The sequence below is a fragment of the Odocoileus virginianus genome, chromosome 2, assembly GCF_023699985.2.
Source record: "Odocoileus virginianus isolate 20LAN1187 ecotype Illinois chromosome 2, Ovbor_1.2, whole genome shotgun sequence".
NCBI lineage: Eukaryota > Metazoa > Chordata > Mammalia > Artiodactyla > Cervidae > Odocoileus > Odocoileus virginianus.
The window spans coordinates 92030797-92049874 of record NC_069675.1 but is presented as its reverse complement, the minus strand read 5'-3'; the positions used below and the strand labels follow the sequence as shown (position 1 = coordinate 92049874).

At 37.4% G+C, this 19078-nt stretch overlaps 1 protein-coding gene across 3 annotated transcripts in view; it reads right to left on the bottom strand.

Annotated features, from left to right (window-relative positions):
• PBX3 (PBX homeobox 3) overlaps positions 1-19078 on the bottom strand; it is a 215244-nt gene that overhangs the window by 26150 nt on the left and 170016 nt on the right. For all 3 annotated transcript variants that reach the window (XM_020874476.2, XM_020874484.2, XM_020874478.2), the window contains exons 4-5: positions 17321-17511; positions 11059-11194 (exon numbers count right to left, since the gene is read on the bottom strand). In XM_020874476.2, the coding sequence (XP_020730135.1) occupies positions 11059-11194; positions 17321-17511 (327 nt within the window). The remainder of the gene's footprint in view (positions 1-11058; positions 11195-17320; positions 17512-19078) is intronic.

Below are 19078 nucleotides of genomic sequence, written 5' to 3'. Positions count from 1 at the left end.
AACTGAGGTCCCTGCATTGCAGGCGGATTCTTTACCAGCTAAGCTAGTGTAAAGAACTGACTGCCAGTGAAGGAGATGCAAGATATGTGGGTTTGATCCCTGGGTTGGGAAGATCCCCTGGATACAGAAATGGCAACCCATTTCAGTATTCTTGCCTGGAAAAATTCCAAAGATAGAGGAGACTAGGGAGCTTTGGTTCTTTAGATTCTGAAGAAGTGGACACAACTGAGCATTCACAAACACATACATTTTATATATATATATACATATATATATATATGTATATGTATAAATTATCCTTCTCTCCTCATTAGAATGTAAGTTCCACAAGGACAGAATAGCACAGTGACCAAAAATCACTTATTGAATGAATAATGTATAACTAATTAATTAATGCAAAACATATCTAAACTGATCAACCATATAATTATAGGCATAATTACAGACATCTAAACATCATAATTGTAGACCTTCCCCAATCAGGCTCCAGCTTGGCTTTCTATCTAAAGCATTTCTTCAACAAATACTCACTGAGTGTCTAAGTGCTGTACACTCTTCTAGGCATTCAGGATATAGTGCTGAATAAGATCACAGTCTCAATCAACAGGGAATTCACCAGCTATCAGAAGAATAGCATTAAACAATTCATTAGTTACTTACAATTGTGGTAAGTGTTATCAAGGAAAAGAATGAGAAGCTATGAAAGTATGTAACAGAAGATATGAACTGGAAGTTTAAGCAAAATTTCTTGAAGAATTGATATTTGAAGTAAGCTTTGAAAGAGCAGTAATTAAAATATTTACGCATATGTGTTGCAAGTTCAGGGTTAGACCATCCCAGGCAGGAGAAACAGCATAATAACAACTATTATTATAATTTGTCTTACTCTTTGATAAGCACTCTGCTAGGAGATTTATATTGTCTTCTCACTGAAACTCACTGTAGCTTTATTTAGCTATTTTTATTCAAATTATACACAAGGAAATGAGGCACAGTAAGTTTAAATGACTTGTCCAAGGTCACAGAGTTTTAAATTGAGGGTACTTCCCTAATCCTCATTAAAACCCTCCTGGTACCATATTCATTGGCACCCATATGCCTTGGTACATTCCCCCAGATAACTATGGTATCCTGTCAGCAACACAACTGTCTGTCTCCCTCAAGGAATTTGACATTTCCCAGGGAAAAGAACATTATCTTATTCACCTTTCTTTGCCACAGTGATCATAGTAGGCACCCGGTGCCTGCTGAGAGAATCACGAAAACAGTCCAAACTCCTGGCATGTGCATTTGGGTGGATCAAGTTAACTTACTCACACTGTATGCAGCGTCTACTCTCAAAAACCCATACTCATTTTAGAAAAATAGTATGCTCTCCACGTAAATGGACAGAAGAAGGAAGAGAAGCCAAAAGGAAGCACAAGAGCATCTCTGGAGAATCCCAGATTTCCCGGGTGAGGTTTTACCACAGTCGATGTAAGTGGGAAGTCAGGAGGCTTGAACTCAGAGCTAGTTCTGATGGGACTTTGCCCTTCAGCCTGCACTGTATTTCCTCTTTTCTCTCTTAACTATCCATATCTACTCTCGCCCTACTCTGGGCGCCAAGAGGCTGACCTATTTGCCTCGAGGCTTCTGGCCAAAGGAAGTCACCGGTAGATGAGAAGAGACGAAAGTAAGGTCAGAGTATTTGTTTCCCAGACTCCCTCATCATAATGGTGCTTTTACTTAAGATCTCAGTTACTGGCCTTCGCACAGCTTCCAGGTCATGGTTGGGTTCCGATAATCTTCCTTATCTCTTTAGGCCAAGGGGTAGTAAAAGAACCAAGCAGGACCAGCATTATCCTCTGTGGTTTCCCTACACTCTGCCCACCCTTGTATAAACAGTCACTTTACTAAGATATCCTCAAATTATTCTAATTTGAGTGTGCCATCTGTTTTCTCCTGGGACCCCGACTGATACTTTGGCTTGTTGGTCTGACCACAGAAGTGAAGCAGTGGAAAGGTGAGATGCAATGATGACGGACTGGAATGCTCAAAGGGAAAGGACAGACAAGGTGGGAAGGGGACAAACACTGGAGGGACCATGATTCTGGTTATGGCTTCTTCTTGATAGGAAAACTCAAAAAACACTACATCTAAGCTGGAATAGTCTCTCTATCCTTAATTGAGTGTCACAACAAACAAGTATTACAGACTCCCTTAAAGAAGATTCTCTAAGATGAATATAACACCTGACATCCCTGGAGCAAGCTTTAGGCACCAAGTTAATCATGGTGCTGATTGTTTGCAGAGAACAACAATTAAAAATCAGTGGCTTTCCTGTTTTCTTGAAATCATGCATATATGCCTTATCTGTATATGGAGTTACAACCTCGTCAAAGCTCTCATCTTTTTACAACCTGTTCCTTTATTCTTTGCACATTGTTTAATGACATCGCACCTCCACGAGGACACACAATCAGAGACTTCACAGAACAGGGGGTTTGCAACCTACTTTTAAGACAGTGTGAAAGATCCACTTCAACAAAATAGCTGCCATTTTCCTTCAATTCATCTCCAGTTCACCAACTGCATACTTAGAGTAGAAATTCGCTTCTGCCTTCTGTCTACTGCCAAAATCACTGAAAAGGCTTTTATGGATAGCTGCAAAAGATACTGTAATTTGATAGTCATCTTTTTTTTTTCCTGCTCTAATTATTATCTTAACAGGCTTCTTCTTATTTTAATTGATTTTTTTAATAAAGAAATCTTACTTACAAATTTTAATTAGCTTACTGAATATTCACTGCTTTGGAATAAGTAGTTTAATGAGTAAGGAGACCTCAGATTACTAACTAGCCTGGAGTCTCTAAGTAGCTTAGGGGGAAATGATGCAGCCCTAGTGATATAAGCCCAGCCTGTACCTCACAAACCAGGACTCTGAGCCGGGGCCCAAGGGAAAGAGGAATCACATTGCCTCTTGCAGGAAAAAAAGTAAAAATCTGTTTTATTTCTTTTTATCAAGAACTTCTATGTAAGAACTTTCAGCTCTCCCAATCACCAAGATTTGTGACTCTTCTCAATTCATTTAACTTCTCTGAACATGCCTCCTCATCAGTAAGGGTTATGTAATTTTTTCCACATTAGACAGTTACAGAAGTGGGTCTTCTGTACTGCTTTAAAAAGCTATGTTAGTTAGATATCTAAGTTGGATGAATGAACAAATGAACTTAATGCTGCAAATTAAGCACTCTATTATTTCAGGGTCTCATCTGCTAAAAAAGAAAATCAATCTTTTCTTTACAGTACACTTCAATTACAGTAGCAGTGAAGAATAAGTTAACATTTTTCATTCTAAAAACACCTGGCAGAGAAAGGAGGGCCTGAGTTATTTAAATTCAAAATTGGAATCAGAAGAACAATGGAATTTTTTGTGACTTACTAACTTGAATAAGCAAGTTAGCTCTATTCCAAAAAGTAAAAGCATATTAATATCTGCCCCCCGATTAAGAATATATGACAATTTTAACTATGATTCTCGGTGCTCATGAAATTTCTTTTTTTGTGAACTTTCAGAGTGTTATGTAAAAGGGGAACTCCAGCTTACTAAATCACACTGTGCTATGCTGTATTCAGTCATGTCCCACTCTTTGCAATCCATGGACTGTAGCCCACCAGGCTCTTCTGTCCATGGAATTTCCCAGGCAATAATACTGGAGAGGGTGGCCATTCCCTTCTCCAAGAGATCTTCCCAACCAAGGGATCAAACCCTAGTCTCCTGTATTGCCGGCAGATTCTTACCATGTGAGACACCTATAATACAAATTAATTGAATATGATCCAAACCAAACTCCTAATCTTACCCCAGTACCTATTCCTTCCAAATCCTACCCCAACACACTTAATAACAACTTCACACTTCCACTGCTCAGGCCAAAAATATTAAAGTCATCCTATCAGTAAACTCTCAGCTGTACCTTCACAATTATGTGGAATGCAGCCATCTCTCAGCCTCTACTACTATCATCCTGGTCCAAGCCACCGTCATCTTCTGCCTGGAGTTTTGCAGTGGCGTCTTAACTGGCATCTCTGCTTCCCCTTGCCTCCCATTGTCTATTGTCAATACAGCACCCATGGAGACCCTGTTAAAACTTAAGTCAGATCATGTCACTCCCTCAGTATTCTATCTCATTTTGAGTAGAAGGCCATGGTCTCTAAGGTCCCTGTACCATTTGGACCTCACTGTCTCTTTGACTTCATTTCCTACCATTTTCTCCAATTGCTCAGGCTACTTTTACCACAGAGCCTTTGCACTTACTGTCCTCTCTGCCTGGAATGTTCTTCACCAATTAGCCACATGGTTTGGTCATTCATCACCTTCAATTTTTACCAAAAGCTATTTTCTCAGGAGGAGTTTTCCTTACCACTCTATTGAAAATTACAGCCATTACCTCCCTATTCTCCTTCCTTCCTTTTGCTCCATAATGCCTATCCCTTTCTAACTTATAATTTCATTTATTTACTTTACCTGTTTTGTATCCTACCAGGAAAATCCAAGCTCCATAGGGCAGATTTATTGCTGTTGTATAACTAACCTTTCAGTCAATTTAAAAATATATATACAGGGAGGGAGGTGGGAGGGGGGTTCAGGATGGGGAACACATGTACACCCATGGTGGATTCATGTCACTGTATGGCAAAACCAATACAATATTGTAAAGTAATTAGGCTCCAATTTAAATAAATGAATTTAAAAATAAAAAATAAAAAAATAAAAATTTTTATACAAAAAAAGGGGCACACATCATAAGTACAGTGCTTGGTAAATTTCCATAAAGTAAATACACCCATGGAACCGTCATTTAGATTGAAAAACATTCCCCTTTCCAATTCTAATTTCTAACACTAAGATTAATTTTGCTTGCTTTTGAACTCTGTAATAAATTATACATTAAGTGCCTGACTTCTTTCAAACAGCATTATGTAATTACATATAGTTTAGTTCATTCATTCTCATTGTTACATAATATCCCAAATATACACAAATATACCACTTTTATTTATCCATTTTCCTACTGAAGGATCTTTCCATTGTTTCTAGTACTGTTGATAAGGATATTCATATTTATATATATCATTTGGTGACATGTGTACACAATTCTATCAGGTAGGGCAGGGGATTCAGCCTGTAAAGTTCACAGATGTCTCTTGCATCCCTAGCAAAGTATCTGACACATAATAGGTGTTACAATAAATTTTGTTTGCTTTTGGTGTTGTTGTTGTTTTTTTTTTTTGCCACACTGCACAGCATGCAGAATCTTAGTTCCCTGACCATGGATTGAACCTACGCTTCCTGCAGTGGAAGCACAGAGTCTTAACCACCAGACTGACAGCAAAGTCCCAACAAGAAAATTTGTGTTAACAAATGAATGGAAATATTTTTTTAAGAATTCTGCTATTTCAATTTAATAATTCACATATGACTTCCTAGGCTTATATGTGTAGGTTTATAATGCATAAAAATTAAATTAACCTCTATAAATCTGTCACAACTTAATAAATATACTATCACAATGACAAACCTAGATAGCATATTAAAAAGCAGAGACATTACTTTGCTGACAAAGGTCTGTCTAATCAAAGCTATGGTTTTCCCAGTAGTCATGTATGGATGTGAGAGTTGGACCATAAAGAAAGCTGAGCACCGAAGAACTGATGCCTTTGAATTGTGGTGTTGGAGAAGACTCTCGAGAGTTCCTTAGACTGTAGGGAGATCAAACCAGTCGATCCTAAAGGAAATCAGTCCTGAATATTCATTGAAAGGACTGATGCTGAAGTTGAAACTCCAATATTGGCCACCTGATGCGAAGAACTGACTCATTTGAAAAGACCCTGATGCTGGGAAAGATTGAATGCAGGAGGAGAAGAGGATGACAGAAGATGAGATGGTTGGATGGCATCACCAACTCGATGGACGTAAGTTTGAACAAGCTCTGGGAGTTGGTGATGGACAGGGAAGACTGGCATGCTGCAGTCCATGGGGCTGCAAAGAGTCAGACACCACTGAGCTACTGAGCTGAACTGAACCAACAATACCACTAGAACTCTTTGAATATCTCTTTCCAATCCCATTCTAATCAACAACATTTTTTATCATTTCATTTCTTTCTTTATATTTAACCATGCACCCGCTAAATAATGTGCTATTTACTTGGTTTTTAACTTTATAAAAACATCATTACCATATATATATGCAATTTGCATTTTCACTTTAATACTAGAATTCACACAAATTGATGTGTATAGCGTGTAGCTATAAATCATTATTTTTAATAGCTATACAGTAATCCATTGTAGGATTATATCACAGTGGGTATACACTTCTCTAGTCAATGAAAAACTGGCTTATTTCAAATTTTTTGTCATTTCAATGTTACTATGAATGCTTCCACAAATCTCCTAATATACACAACAAGGTTTTCCAGGGCAATTTCATTTAAAGGTGAAATTATGGATTGAATGATATTTGTATATTCAAAGGTATAAGATAATGCCAAGTTTTCCAAAGTGGTTATACCAATTTATATTTCTACCAATGATGTTTAAGGGTTCCTGCTGCCATATATACTTACCAACCAAATTGCAGGACTCTATATAGTCTTAGGATTTTTTTGGCCAATCTAGTAAGTATACCACTGATTCAATGGACATGAGTTTGGGTCAACTCCAGGAGCTGGTGATGGACAGGGAGGCCTGGCGTGCTGCGGTTCATGGGGTCGCAAAGAGTCGCACACGATTGAGCGACTGAACTGAACTGAACTGAGTAAGTATAAATGTTACTTTAATGCAGTTATGAAAACATGGATTCCTGATAACTATCTTCTATGAAATCCCTGTGTTTTTTGCCTATTTTTCAACTAGGATATCTTTTTCTTATTAACTTATAGGAGTTCTATATATTTTGGATTTAATCCTCTTGCTTATACACTTACAAATGTCTTCTTACAGTTTGTGGACTGTCTTCACATTTTAAAAAGGCTTTATCTGAAATAACTTCAAACTTGCAAAGGAAGCTGCAGGAATAAAAATTGTAAAGAATATGTATGTATCCCCTTGACCCAGATTCACTTGTTATTACCATTTTACCCCATTTGTTTTATCATTGTTGGGCTCTCAAGCACACACACTCTCTCATGCTGTGTGTATATGTGTGTATATATATATATATTTGTATGTGTTTATATGGCACCCCACTCCAGTACTCTTGCCTGGAAAATCCCACGGACGGAGGAGCCTGGTAGGCTGCAGTCCATCGGGTTGCTACAAGTCGGACATGATTGAGCGACTTCACTTTCACTTTTCACTTTCATGCATTGGAGAAGGAAATGGCAACCCACTCTAGTGTTCTTGCCTTGAGAATCCCAGGGATGGGGGAGCCTGGTGGGCTGCCGTCTATGGGGTCGCACAGGGTCGGACATGGCTGAAGTGACTTAGCAGCAGATATACATAAGTATGAAGGATAAACTTTGGGAGATGGGGAGGGACTTGGAGGCATGGTGTGCTGCAGTACATGGAGTCGCAAAGAGTCAGATCTGACTGAGAGACTGAACAATACAATATACATACATACACACACACACACACATATACATGCTTGTGTGTGTGTGTGTGTGTATAAACACACATTTTTTTCTCTGAACCATGAGGGTAAATTATTGAATATATACAACATGGCCCCTTGCCCCTAAGTGAGTCACTGTGTATTTCTTAAGACTAGAGGTGTTCTTTTATATAACCACAGTATAATTACAAATTATAATTTACTTTAGTAATATAATTTGTAAATATTATAAATAATTTATAAATATTTATAATATTTATAAATAATTCCTTTATGGTGTTTTCCCCTCCAGTAGAGGATCCAGTCTAGGGTCAAACACTGAATTTACATGTCATGTCTCTTTAGCTTCTCTTAATCTAGAACATTTCCATGGTCTGTCTTTTATATTTTTAAGAATACTACTCCTTCCTCACTTTTTTCCACCTAGAACATTCCTCATTATGGGTTTGGCTGATGTTTTGATGTTTTCTAGTGATTAGATTCAGGTTACATTCCAGGGAAAAATACTATACAAATGTTCATTTGTCCCTCTTTGATAATGTTGATTCTAATCAACTGGTCAAGGTTTTATTCCATTTTTCCACTCTATATGGCCTTTCTAAAAAATATCCCTTGTAACTAATAAAAGGCCTATGGAGAGGATACTTTAATACCATATCCTTCATACAAACATCCTCCTAGATTTAATATCTATTGATAATTCTTGCCTGATATAATCTTTACTAAAATGGTTGCATCATGTTGATGTTTCACAGTCTTTATTAAGTACTTTGATAAACGTCCTACCACTGAATTTATCAACCTTTTCCCTTGCGGCTTACACATTTTATCTTTTTAAAGACTATTCTCAAAGTACTAAAGATATTTCCTTACATTTTCTTCTGAGAATTCCTTTCTTATTCCTAATTATTAAGTATTTTAAGCAGTATTTTAAGTATTTCAAGCAATAAAGAATAAATCAATTTCATACACTTTAAATCTAGCAAAAAGCATTGCTATAGTTGCCAATTTTCAGTGGGTTTCAATATTTTAAAGTTAGCTTTATATATTAACAGCTTCTGGATTCTAACTTTAATTGTACTTTAGTATGATGCACATTTAAAACATTGTTTTTTCTCTTTAGAAATTAGTTCACCTGTCAGGTCTGGAATATTCTCTGCTTTCACAGAGAAATTAAACAACTAAAAGGATACTAATTAAAAAGGCTAGTGACTGGACTTTCCAGGCAGTCCAGTGGTTAAGACTCTGCTTCCAATGCAGGGAGCACAGGTTCAATTCCTGGTTGGGCAACTAAGACCCTGCATGCCACATGGTAGGGGGAGGAGGAGAAAGGCTAGCAACTTATGTCTTTAATAGTGAAAATAATACTGTTTCCGTATCAGAGATGTGGGGAAAAGGGAATGGTGGAGGGGAAATAACACTTTTAAGCGTGAAAAAGTAAAAAAGAGAGGAAATTGTCACAATTTACACTGAATCTTACACTGATTGCTGAAATTCTCCATTTGAAAAGATGACTGGGGAGAAAAAAAGATCATAAAGTCTGCTTTATAGACAAAGAAATATATCTATGTCTATATTATTTCTAACTGATTCAATTACTAAAAAATTCCCAAAACTTAAGCTATTTTTCTATGAAAAACCAACAGAATGAATATAGTAGTGAACGCTTTTTTTTTTTTAAAGAAAAAAAGGTAAATGGGATCCTAGGCTATTTTAGAAGCACAGCAAAACCTCCCTAGTTCAGAATAGTCAGAAGGAAACTTTTCTCACTCCTTACACAAGCATGTGTTAACAAATCCTACATAACATACACAGGAAGCAAGTACATCCAGTGAAAAACCAGGATTATATTGATTTTCGAAAAATGTATATAATGTGTTAACCTCCAGTGGTGAATACGTTATAGAAGTAAAAAAGAAAAGCAAGAAAGGGAGTAGAAGCATGAAACACCTTAATTTGAACTGGACCCACAAACATCTGAACTCTAAGTCAGAGACAGCTGTTGGTATTAGCAGGTGTAAACTCTTATGAATAGGGTGAATAAACAGCAAGGTATTACTGTATAACACAGGGAACTATATATATTCAATATCCTGTGATAAACCATAATGGACAAGAATATTAAAAAAGGAATGCCTTGTCACTTTGCTGTATTGTACAGCAGAGATTGGCACAACACTATAAATCAACTCTACTTCAATAAAAATAAAAATAAAACACCAATATGAAACTTTCACTGGAATGTGAAAGGGATCTTTAGAATCTTGAACTTCAGACCTATATGAGTATTTATTTAGAGGCTACATTAAAATTTGTGTCACATGACTTCTAGGCACCACTGAAATTTCTGCCAAGAGTGAGCTTTTCCATAAGTGCCACTGCAAGAACAGGTTGTTGACTACCACATTTGCTTGCTATAAAGAAATGTTATTCAAGTTATAATCTATAAACAATAATATGAGAACCTGAGTAAAATTATATTTTAGAGCTATGGCCAATAGAATATACTTATTTTTTAAGAAGGTAGAGTTACTTGGTTATTTATTTGTCTCCAACCCTCAGTCTAAAAAGCAAGTCTGGGATTTCCCTAGCGGGTCCAGTGGTTAAGAATCTGCCTTCCAATGCAGGGGAAGTGGGTTTAGTCCCTGGTTGGGGAACTAAGATCCCACATGCTAGTGGAGCAATGGGGCCCGTGTGCCGCAACTATTGAGCCTATGCCACAACTGGAGAGTCCGTGTGTCACAAGCAAAGTTCCTTCATGATGCAGTGAAGATCCCACTTGCTGCAACTAACACCTGATGCAGCCAAATACATTAAAAATAAAACAAGTCTATCTGCCTAAAATTAAGTGTATTTTTGTTAGAAGATGAAAGGTAACTTCCAGGGCATGATTTATTACAAATAGACATTTAAAAAAATAACAACAAAAGCAGGGATAGGCATGAATTCAATTCTTCTATTTCATGGATAACAAAAAAGCAAAGAAATCTTTGAAACCCAAATATCATAGCATGGTTATCAAGAAAGGACTTGGAGAACTCCTCAAAGCTTTCATCATAGAGTTATATGAAACTTCCTTTTGACAACAAGTACATTGGTTTCTCACTGGTAGAAGCTTAGACCAGTCATCTAAATTGGGAAAGCGAGACTACATGCTGTTTACCAAAGAGTCATATGAGTGTAAACCACGTCACTCCCCGAGGTATGTTTCTGTTCTTTCTACAGAAGATGTACGCTAGGGAAGCGGGGATCATTTTGATTCCTTGACATTTAGGGTGAAAAGAAATCATCTAAGCTTTAAAAGCTGGCATAAAAATGTGGAATTATCTATGTTTTCCTTATCTCTTCTTTGATGATGAAACATTTGGATATGAAGTTTGATAAAAGCACCCTGAGGAGAAAAGCAGGGTTCCTACAATCAATGGAGGACCAAGACATAGGTACGGCACCCCTCTCACCTGGGACACTGTGATGCTGCACTTCTTGGCCAGCTCCTCTTTGGCTTCTTCACTGGGGTAGGGGTTGCTGAGGTGTGAGTAAAAATATTCATTCAAGATTTCTGTGGCCTGTTTACTGAAGTTACGCCTTTTTCGTCTAGGAAGGAACCAAAAAGAGAATTGTAGTTATAATCCACATCAACTAAATAGGGATATATTACTTAGGATTATACAAAAAATGTTAGATTTCTATTTTTTAACATTCTCAGGGTCTCATGTATCATCATGATATTGTAAATTATACTCTTGGCATTCGCCAGAGAACTATCCAATTCACATTAAGATGTAGGATAACTAAGAAAAACACTAGAATGTGAAGCACAATCACTTCACTCTTTATTCAACAAATACTTATTGAGGATCTAATGTGTTCTAGATATTCAATAAGGATACAGTTGGAACAAAACAGATAAGGGCTACTAGGGAAGTTTATAGGAGATTAGAGAGTTAGGAAAAGAAAGACATTAGATAAGCACCACAGAAATAAATACTTATAAATTACGGTGATCATGTCAAGTACCATGAAGAAAAAGTATAAAGTATAATGAAAGTGTCTAAGAAGGAAACCTAACACAGATTATGGAGTTGGGAAGGGTGTCCTTAAAGGAGTGACATTTAATCTGAGACCTGGAGAGTGTGTATGACTTAAGTCAGACAAAGAGTAGAAGGAAGAGAAATAAGCAGAGGCAATGGTCTTCAAACAGGAAAAAAGCTTGGCCAGTCTAAAGGGCTAGAAGAGGCTGGAGCACAGTAAAAAATCAGGAAATATGTGAGATGAGTCTGGAAGGATGGACAGGGGCCAGATTATACAGGCTTAGTGGACCCTCTATGGATATTTGAATTTTATTTTAAGTGCAATAGGAAGCTATTAAAGGTTTTAAGTTTTACATTTTAAAAAGATCATTGTGACTACTGAGAATAGCTGGAGGAGGGCATGAAAGGAAGTGTAGAGATATTTAAAGAGACAACAGCAATGGTCAAATTGAGAGATGATTATAACTTGGCAACAGGGTGAGAGTAATGGAAATAAAAAGACTCAAGCTGTTTGAAAAATAAAAGCAATAGGACTTGATAATAAATTGGATGGGGGGAGTGAGTGAGGGAATACAGAGAAAGAAAGTAAGGGGAAAAAAAATTTCTGGATTTTTCTTCTTAAGTAACTGCCTGGTCCCAGGTATGATTTGCTCACCAGGCAAAAACTAAGGGAAGACAAGTTATTTATTTTTATTGGGAGGGGGTGGCAGAATGTCAGAAGACCAAGTATTTGCTCACAATGTATTTCAAATAGCAAAAATGTCATTTATATTTGGGTCTTATTATTAAAATTTTAAAGAATTCCAGCAAGAAAATTAGCATCTGTCAGATTTCACTTTAAATTAAATTCTCCAGTAACTGGAAAACACTTTTCCCAAATAATTTTCCTAATATTGTCTTACAAATAATCTTAATGATCTTAATTGTGATAGCATATACTCAGGAAAGACAGCATCAGTAGGCAGTTGTAAATGTGCATACCCTACAAGATTCTTCTAGTTAAAATGATGGCACTAACATGGCAGGTTAAGTATGTGATCTCTGTTTCAACATTAAGGGAGAGTCAAGGGAGCAAGAAATCTAGGTCTGATCAAAACATCTCAAGTTATGAGACCTGAAATTTCTTAATTTCAATAATTTTTTGGAAGGTTAAACCATTGTTTCCTGAGGGATGAAGAAGAGAGTCAAAATCTATTTGGGGATTAAAATCAACAGGATTTGATGATGAGCTGGATGGGGGAGGCGGTGAGGGAAGACACAGGTGAAAAGAAACCTACACCAAGAAGAGCAATCAGCATTTCTACAGGAGTCATGCATTGTTGACAAGAAAAACAAAGCCCTTTCCTGGGGCTTTCAAGAGGCACAGTATGATGAGTTGGTGAGTGGGTGTGTAGGGTAGAAGAGGTCTAGAATAGATACTTAAACTGTCAAACCTAAAAGTAATTACCTGGCTCACAGATAATGCTTGTTGAGACAGTACAGTAATGACCTGCTTGTAAAGGTTTCTGGCTGCCTATGAAAACTTGGAAGATCAGTCACACCAGGCTCACATTCTCAGAAGGCAGCCAGCTAAGTGGTGGCTGTTCCCTCAGATGTGTATCCATTTGCTCTAATCCTCACTGCCCCTCATCTAGCCACTCCACTCAATTCCATTACATGTAAGTATGTGAGCTTGTGACTCAGCGTAAAACATGGAATCCAGCAGCAAGACCGGGTATGGTGGAGCGAATCACACGGGCATTGCTTTGGGAAATGAAGACTTATGAAAGGAGGAATGAGCAGAAACATATTGGGAAAGTAAAGATAAGTTTGGCTCGTTTATCGACATCGCCTAGGAGTGGTTGATTTTAGAAAACACAAAAAAACCTCAGAGAACAAATTTATGGGAAGAAAAGAATAACTCACCCCAGACGGTCTGGCTGCATCCAAACTATAGCCCTTTTACTAGAAGAGTAGAGGGACCGACACAAATTTATTCCTAACTGTTCTACACCGGTACACGCGTCGGCTTGTCCAATTACGAAGAAAATGTGAGTATGGCTTTACAAAAAGCCAGGGTGAGCAAGGGGATCATATATCTGAATGAGCATGTTTGCCTGGAGCAGAAAAACCTTGCCTTCTCAGTGCAGAGGGCTTGCTGAGAGGCACTACAAGAATAGATGGAAGCAAAGCTCAGTATTTGCATTCACTCGAAGGCGTAAGAGAGAACTCCGTCTTATACTTCATTTATTTTTTAGAAAAACATTCTTTAGAAAATGCCCATTAAGCATTTCCCCTAAGTTTTGTTCCCCCCAGGCTTCACCACTCTCTAAATGGCTGTGCCTCAGGCCAGCGTGCAGCGGTGCCTCCGTCCAGGGGCTGTGTCCCATAGGCCTTACAACATTCCTAACGGCAGTCTCTGTGGGAGAAGGGACTCCGCTTCAAGCTCTGCCACGGCCTCACCCTGGCTCTGCTCACTCTGGCTTGTTAACTTCCTTTCTCTTCTTGGAAGAAGTATAAATCATTTAGGTGTATCCATTATGAATGCAGTTATGTGAAGAAGAAAAAAAAGCATGCATGTTGGCAAGAATGGGGAACTTTCTGTAGAAATAAGAACAGCAGTTGTTTGGGAAAGATTTCTTTCTGAAGAGAGTACTTTTTAAACAAATTTTATTTTTAATTAGAGGATAATTACTTTACAATATTGTATTGGTTTCTGCTGTACATCAACATGAATCAGTCATAGGTGTCTATATATGTCTCCTTCCTCTGAAGAAAGTACTTTTAAATATCTTTGTTATATAATACTTTTCATTAAAATGCTCAATGTTGACAATTTAAGAATGGTTTTGGTTTCCTAATTGCTACTTCCTTAATGCTCTGAGCTATTCTTAGTAAGTGGAATTATTCATTCATCTGGTTAGTCAATAAAGAACTTTTTGCAGTCTGTTACACTGTAAGACACTGGAATTGTGGGGAATGGCTATGTATAAGACCTGGCCATTGCTGTCAGTAACCATGTGACTTACTTGGGAAGAGAAGAAATGATCATGAAAGCTACAGTAAAGGCAGTCTGAACGAAGTTTGGTCTGGAGAATGGTATCAACACAGTATCAGTGTTCACGAGAAGGCATGGACCAGTCCAGTGGCAGGATTAAAGTAGGCTTTCTAAAAGGGACCATTTAGGCCAGGCCTGGAAAGATGAGCAAAGTCTCACTAAATCAATAAACATGAGCGTTGCCTCCATTCCAGGCTCCATGCTAGACACCCTCACAGACGACAACTCATTACTGGTGGCCAAGTTGGGGAAATGGTTGAGAGAATATGATTTACTGTGGAAGGCTAGGGATAGGACTTGAGGGGTGGTAATAGAAGAGGTGGTTAGGCAGAGGAAAAGAAAGAATTCTAGTCAGAGGAAACAGCTGAGACCAAGAGGTATTTCATTTTGGATTAAATAGAGGAAAGAACAATTTAGTGATATATTAAGAGCACTAAAAATGTTCACATTTTGATCTAATAATACCATTTCTGAGAATTAATCCTTAGGAAATAATTCTAAAGATCACAAAGGTTGAAAGCATAAAGATTTTTACTGAAAGACTAATTGCAATAAAAATCTATCTAAAAAAGTACCTTCTGTCCATCATTTTCTCTCCCTTTACCTTGCTTTTCTTTTTCCTCATAGCATTTACCATTCTACCATATTTCACTACATTATTGAGCAAAATATTACAGCATATTTGTTTACTTGCTTATTGCCTATTTCCCCAGGTAGAATGTAAACTCAACTGGGGCAAGTACGTTAACCAATCTTGTTCACCTTTATATATCCTCAGCACAAATAAATATTTATAGAAGGAAAGAAGAAAGGAATTGGAAGGAAGAGATTATCATGGAAATTAACAGGAGCAACTTAAATGCTCAAAAATGGAAAAAATGTCTAAGTTAATTATTTATCATATATCCATCTGGTAGACTTCAACAATTAACATTTAAAATAGTTTATTCTATATGAAAAAAGTTTGCCTATTCATGGTAAGTTTTTTAAAAAGCAAACTAAATTACGCATATTGTACCATCACAAGAACATGAAACAAAAAAAGTACCACAAACCAGAAAGGAAGATATTAAAACATTTACAGTGACTTTTTTTTCCCCATTGGGTAGTAAAAACATGATTGTCTTTAATCATCATCCTTCTAGTCTACATGTTTTCCAAATTTTTCATAGTGAGCTTGGTATTTGTTAAGTAGGAAAAATAAGAAATAAAACTTCAGTTGTAACAACAACAAAGAAGTAATCTGGGCCAGGACAGGTCACAGAAGGCCTCAAATGCCAGGTTAAGTTGTGTGCATGTGTTATCCAACATTGAAAAACTATTGTGGTTTTTAAGTAAAGCAATGAGTCCATCATAAAAGGGCCTTGGAGGATGAGCAGAAGAAAAGTACAGTGGGACAGTACTGTGCTAGCCCAGGTACAAAAGGATGAACATGAACTGAGCAGTGCAAGTTTGGATGGAAAAAAAGAGCTAATACAAGAAATCCTGAAAACAAAGCACTGGTGAGTTCTAGTGACTAATTCAGTATGGAAGAAGGAACCAAAGATGATAGAACAGGAGCATAATCAGGTGGCATGCTTCCTATCTGGCTCCAGGGAAGAGCTCTGGCATGAAGACTGTTCCTCACATCTTATTTTCCAGTTGAGATGCTAATTTAGCTATTTTCTTTAATATTGTGAAATCTGGACAATATTTATCACCTCTGTGAGATTCCAAGGGAGAGAAAGCAAAATAAAATAGAAACCCCTTTACAATGTTGAAGACTGATTGCAAGCTTTAGCAATGCCCAAGAGGCTTTCCTGTAGAGGCAGCATAGACTAGGAACTTAACAGTTTCTCTGTTATGCCACCCAGTAGGTCTAACACATCATATGCAATTTATTACCTAACTCCTGTGAAAATTGGTGAAAGCTTCAGATAAAAGGAAACTATGTATCCCTACAGGAGAAACTCAGAAGCTTTCCTCTAGATTTGGAAAACAGAGTTTGGGGTTTTGTGGTAACTAAAATACCACTTCTTAGAAGTGTACCTGTGTCTTGAAGGATTTTCTTCTAATATGCACAAGCAACATAATATCAAGAAATTCTTAGAAAACAAACCTGCATTAAAACAAAGTTACATACTGAATGTTATCCTTAAAAATACTTTTTAGCATCAGAGTTAAAAGGCTACATATTACTAAGTCATTATTAGCAGCACTAACACTACTTGTTTCCTGAGACACCAGAAAGTGAAGTGTTAGTTGGGTTCAACTCTTTGCGACCCCATGGACTATAACCTGCCAGGTTCCTCTGTCCATGGAATTCTCCAGGCAAGAATACTGGAGTGGGTAGCCATTCCTTTCTCCAGGGGAACTTCCCAATCCATGGATTGAGCCCAGGTCTCCTGCATTGCAGGTAGACTCTTTATCATCTGAGGGAAGTCCAAATTGAGTCACCAAATTGGCAGCTAATAGCACTACCACCCCCAGACAAGATGAGGCTTGACACTGCAGGCACCATGAGGTGAATTACCTATTCATTCTAGAGAAGGGCTCTCATAGCCAAATTAAAGAAGAATCTAAGACCAACTGACCAGAATTACATAAAATAATATACAAGGAGTGAAAAGGAAAAAAAAAAAAGCCATGCAATGGATTTGTGGCCTCACATACCTGGCATCAAGGAACCTTGATCTTAAAATCATAACTGCTTCACAAGTACTTTGTTTCAGCTGCATCTGAATGGAGCTAAATTTTCGATGGATGATGCCCACCATTCTTTCAATCTCTTTTGGGGAAATGGGACGTGTTCTACTCTGCTCTCGGAGAAGGTTCATCACGTGTGTAGTGAATTCATTACATGCCTGTAAGGGGAAAAAAAAAATCACTCCTTAGGAATCTGGTATTTTATAGTATCACACTCAGACATTAACTCATCTGAATTTCTACCTCATGTGCAACCACCAATAGCATTATGTATTAGGTAAAATGAAAACTAAGACACTTGTGAAATGGCAGTGATAACTAGACAAGGGCATGAGGACTCTGGATTTATGAATGGCCAGGCATGCAAGGGAAACAGTACTCAACTGCCCTTCCTACCACCTTCAGCCCACTTTCAAAATGAGCTTTTCCCACTGGAGGATGCTCTGTACCAATTTCTATATATAAGTACAGATATATGTTATATGTTAACACTAAGCACCTCCTATTTCCTCTGGGGTTTTACAATTACTCAACAAATATTTACTGAAACACTATGAAGTTCAAACTCTTCCAAACACAGTGAAGGGACACATAAATGAGCAAGATGTGGATCTAACTTTCAGTGCAATAAAATATATAAAAATGAATTCTTAAACAAGGCAGGCCATGCAAAGCATCACAGGAAAAGTGTTTCCTAAGTTCCAAAGAGTAAGTATTCTCATTGGGAAACAAAGATCACTTCACGGCAAAAAGTGAAATCAGGGATTTAAAGAATGGGTAAGATTTTTGCAAAGTGGAATATAGGTGGAAATCAAGAGGAATTCCAGGCACAAGAGAAAAAAAAAAAAAAACAACCCTGGAAATAATGGTATGAAGCTAGTTCAGAGAGACAGAGAAGAGGGAGTTGAGATTTGCACTGGAACATAAAGGGCCTTGGATGCCATGCTAACATCCTAGTATAACATAGCTGTGGTGTGGGCCTTATTTGTGGATCTGCACCATTTCTGAAAGAGGGATAAAGCAGCTCAACTCCTCAGGGAAGGGGCAGCAGGAAAATAAGGATCAGATGTGGGTCTCAAACTTTTAGTTAAAAATCCTGTCCCTGTCTCTTTCAGCTCACCTATATTCTTTAGATCTATAAAACCATGTAACTGGGCCTCCACAGATATCCAGTATCACCTTGGTGAATAAAGCATCTGTCTATATCTCTGCATAAAAATGATACATTCTAGTATTTTTTGTTTGTTTTTAAAAAAAAAAGGAGATTCTGCATCTTATTGCATGGCTGCTTAGTAGGGTAAGCAGACAGAACAATCATTGATCATGGCAAGACATATTTTGAAGATATAACATTATATAATAATTAATAACATAATTTCCCTACAGACATCCTGAACATATAGAACAGGATGGTTTTTCTAACTGCTCATGAGAGAATTAACTTTTAAGGACACTGTTTCAGCTACTTTAAGCAGAGCTTTTATATAAATATTTCTAAGGTGAGGTAAAATGAGTCTTGCTTACCAGTTAAAAGTTTCTATGTTTTAAGCACATATAAGTTTTAAGAAATTTAAAGTTCCCTTAAAGTGGTGATTCTGGGATTCTTCAGAGTATGGATTTGCACAGAATACATGGTAGGCAATCAATAGCCACCTATGGATTGGTGGGGTTTTGTATTACAATTCAAGAGTAATGTTGATTAATGTCTATAAATACATTATCCCT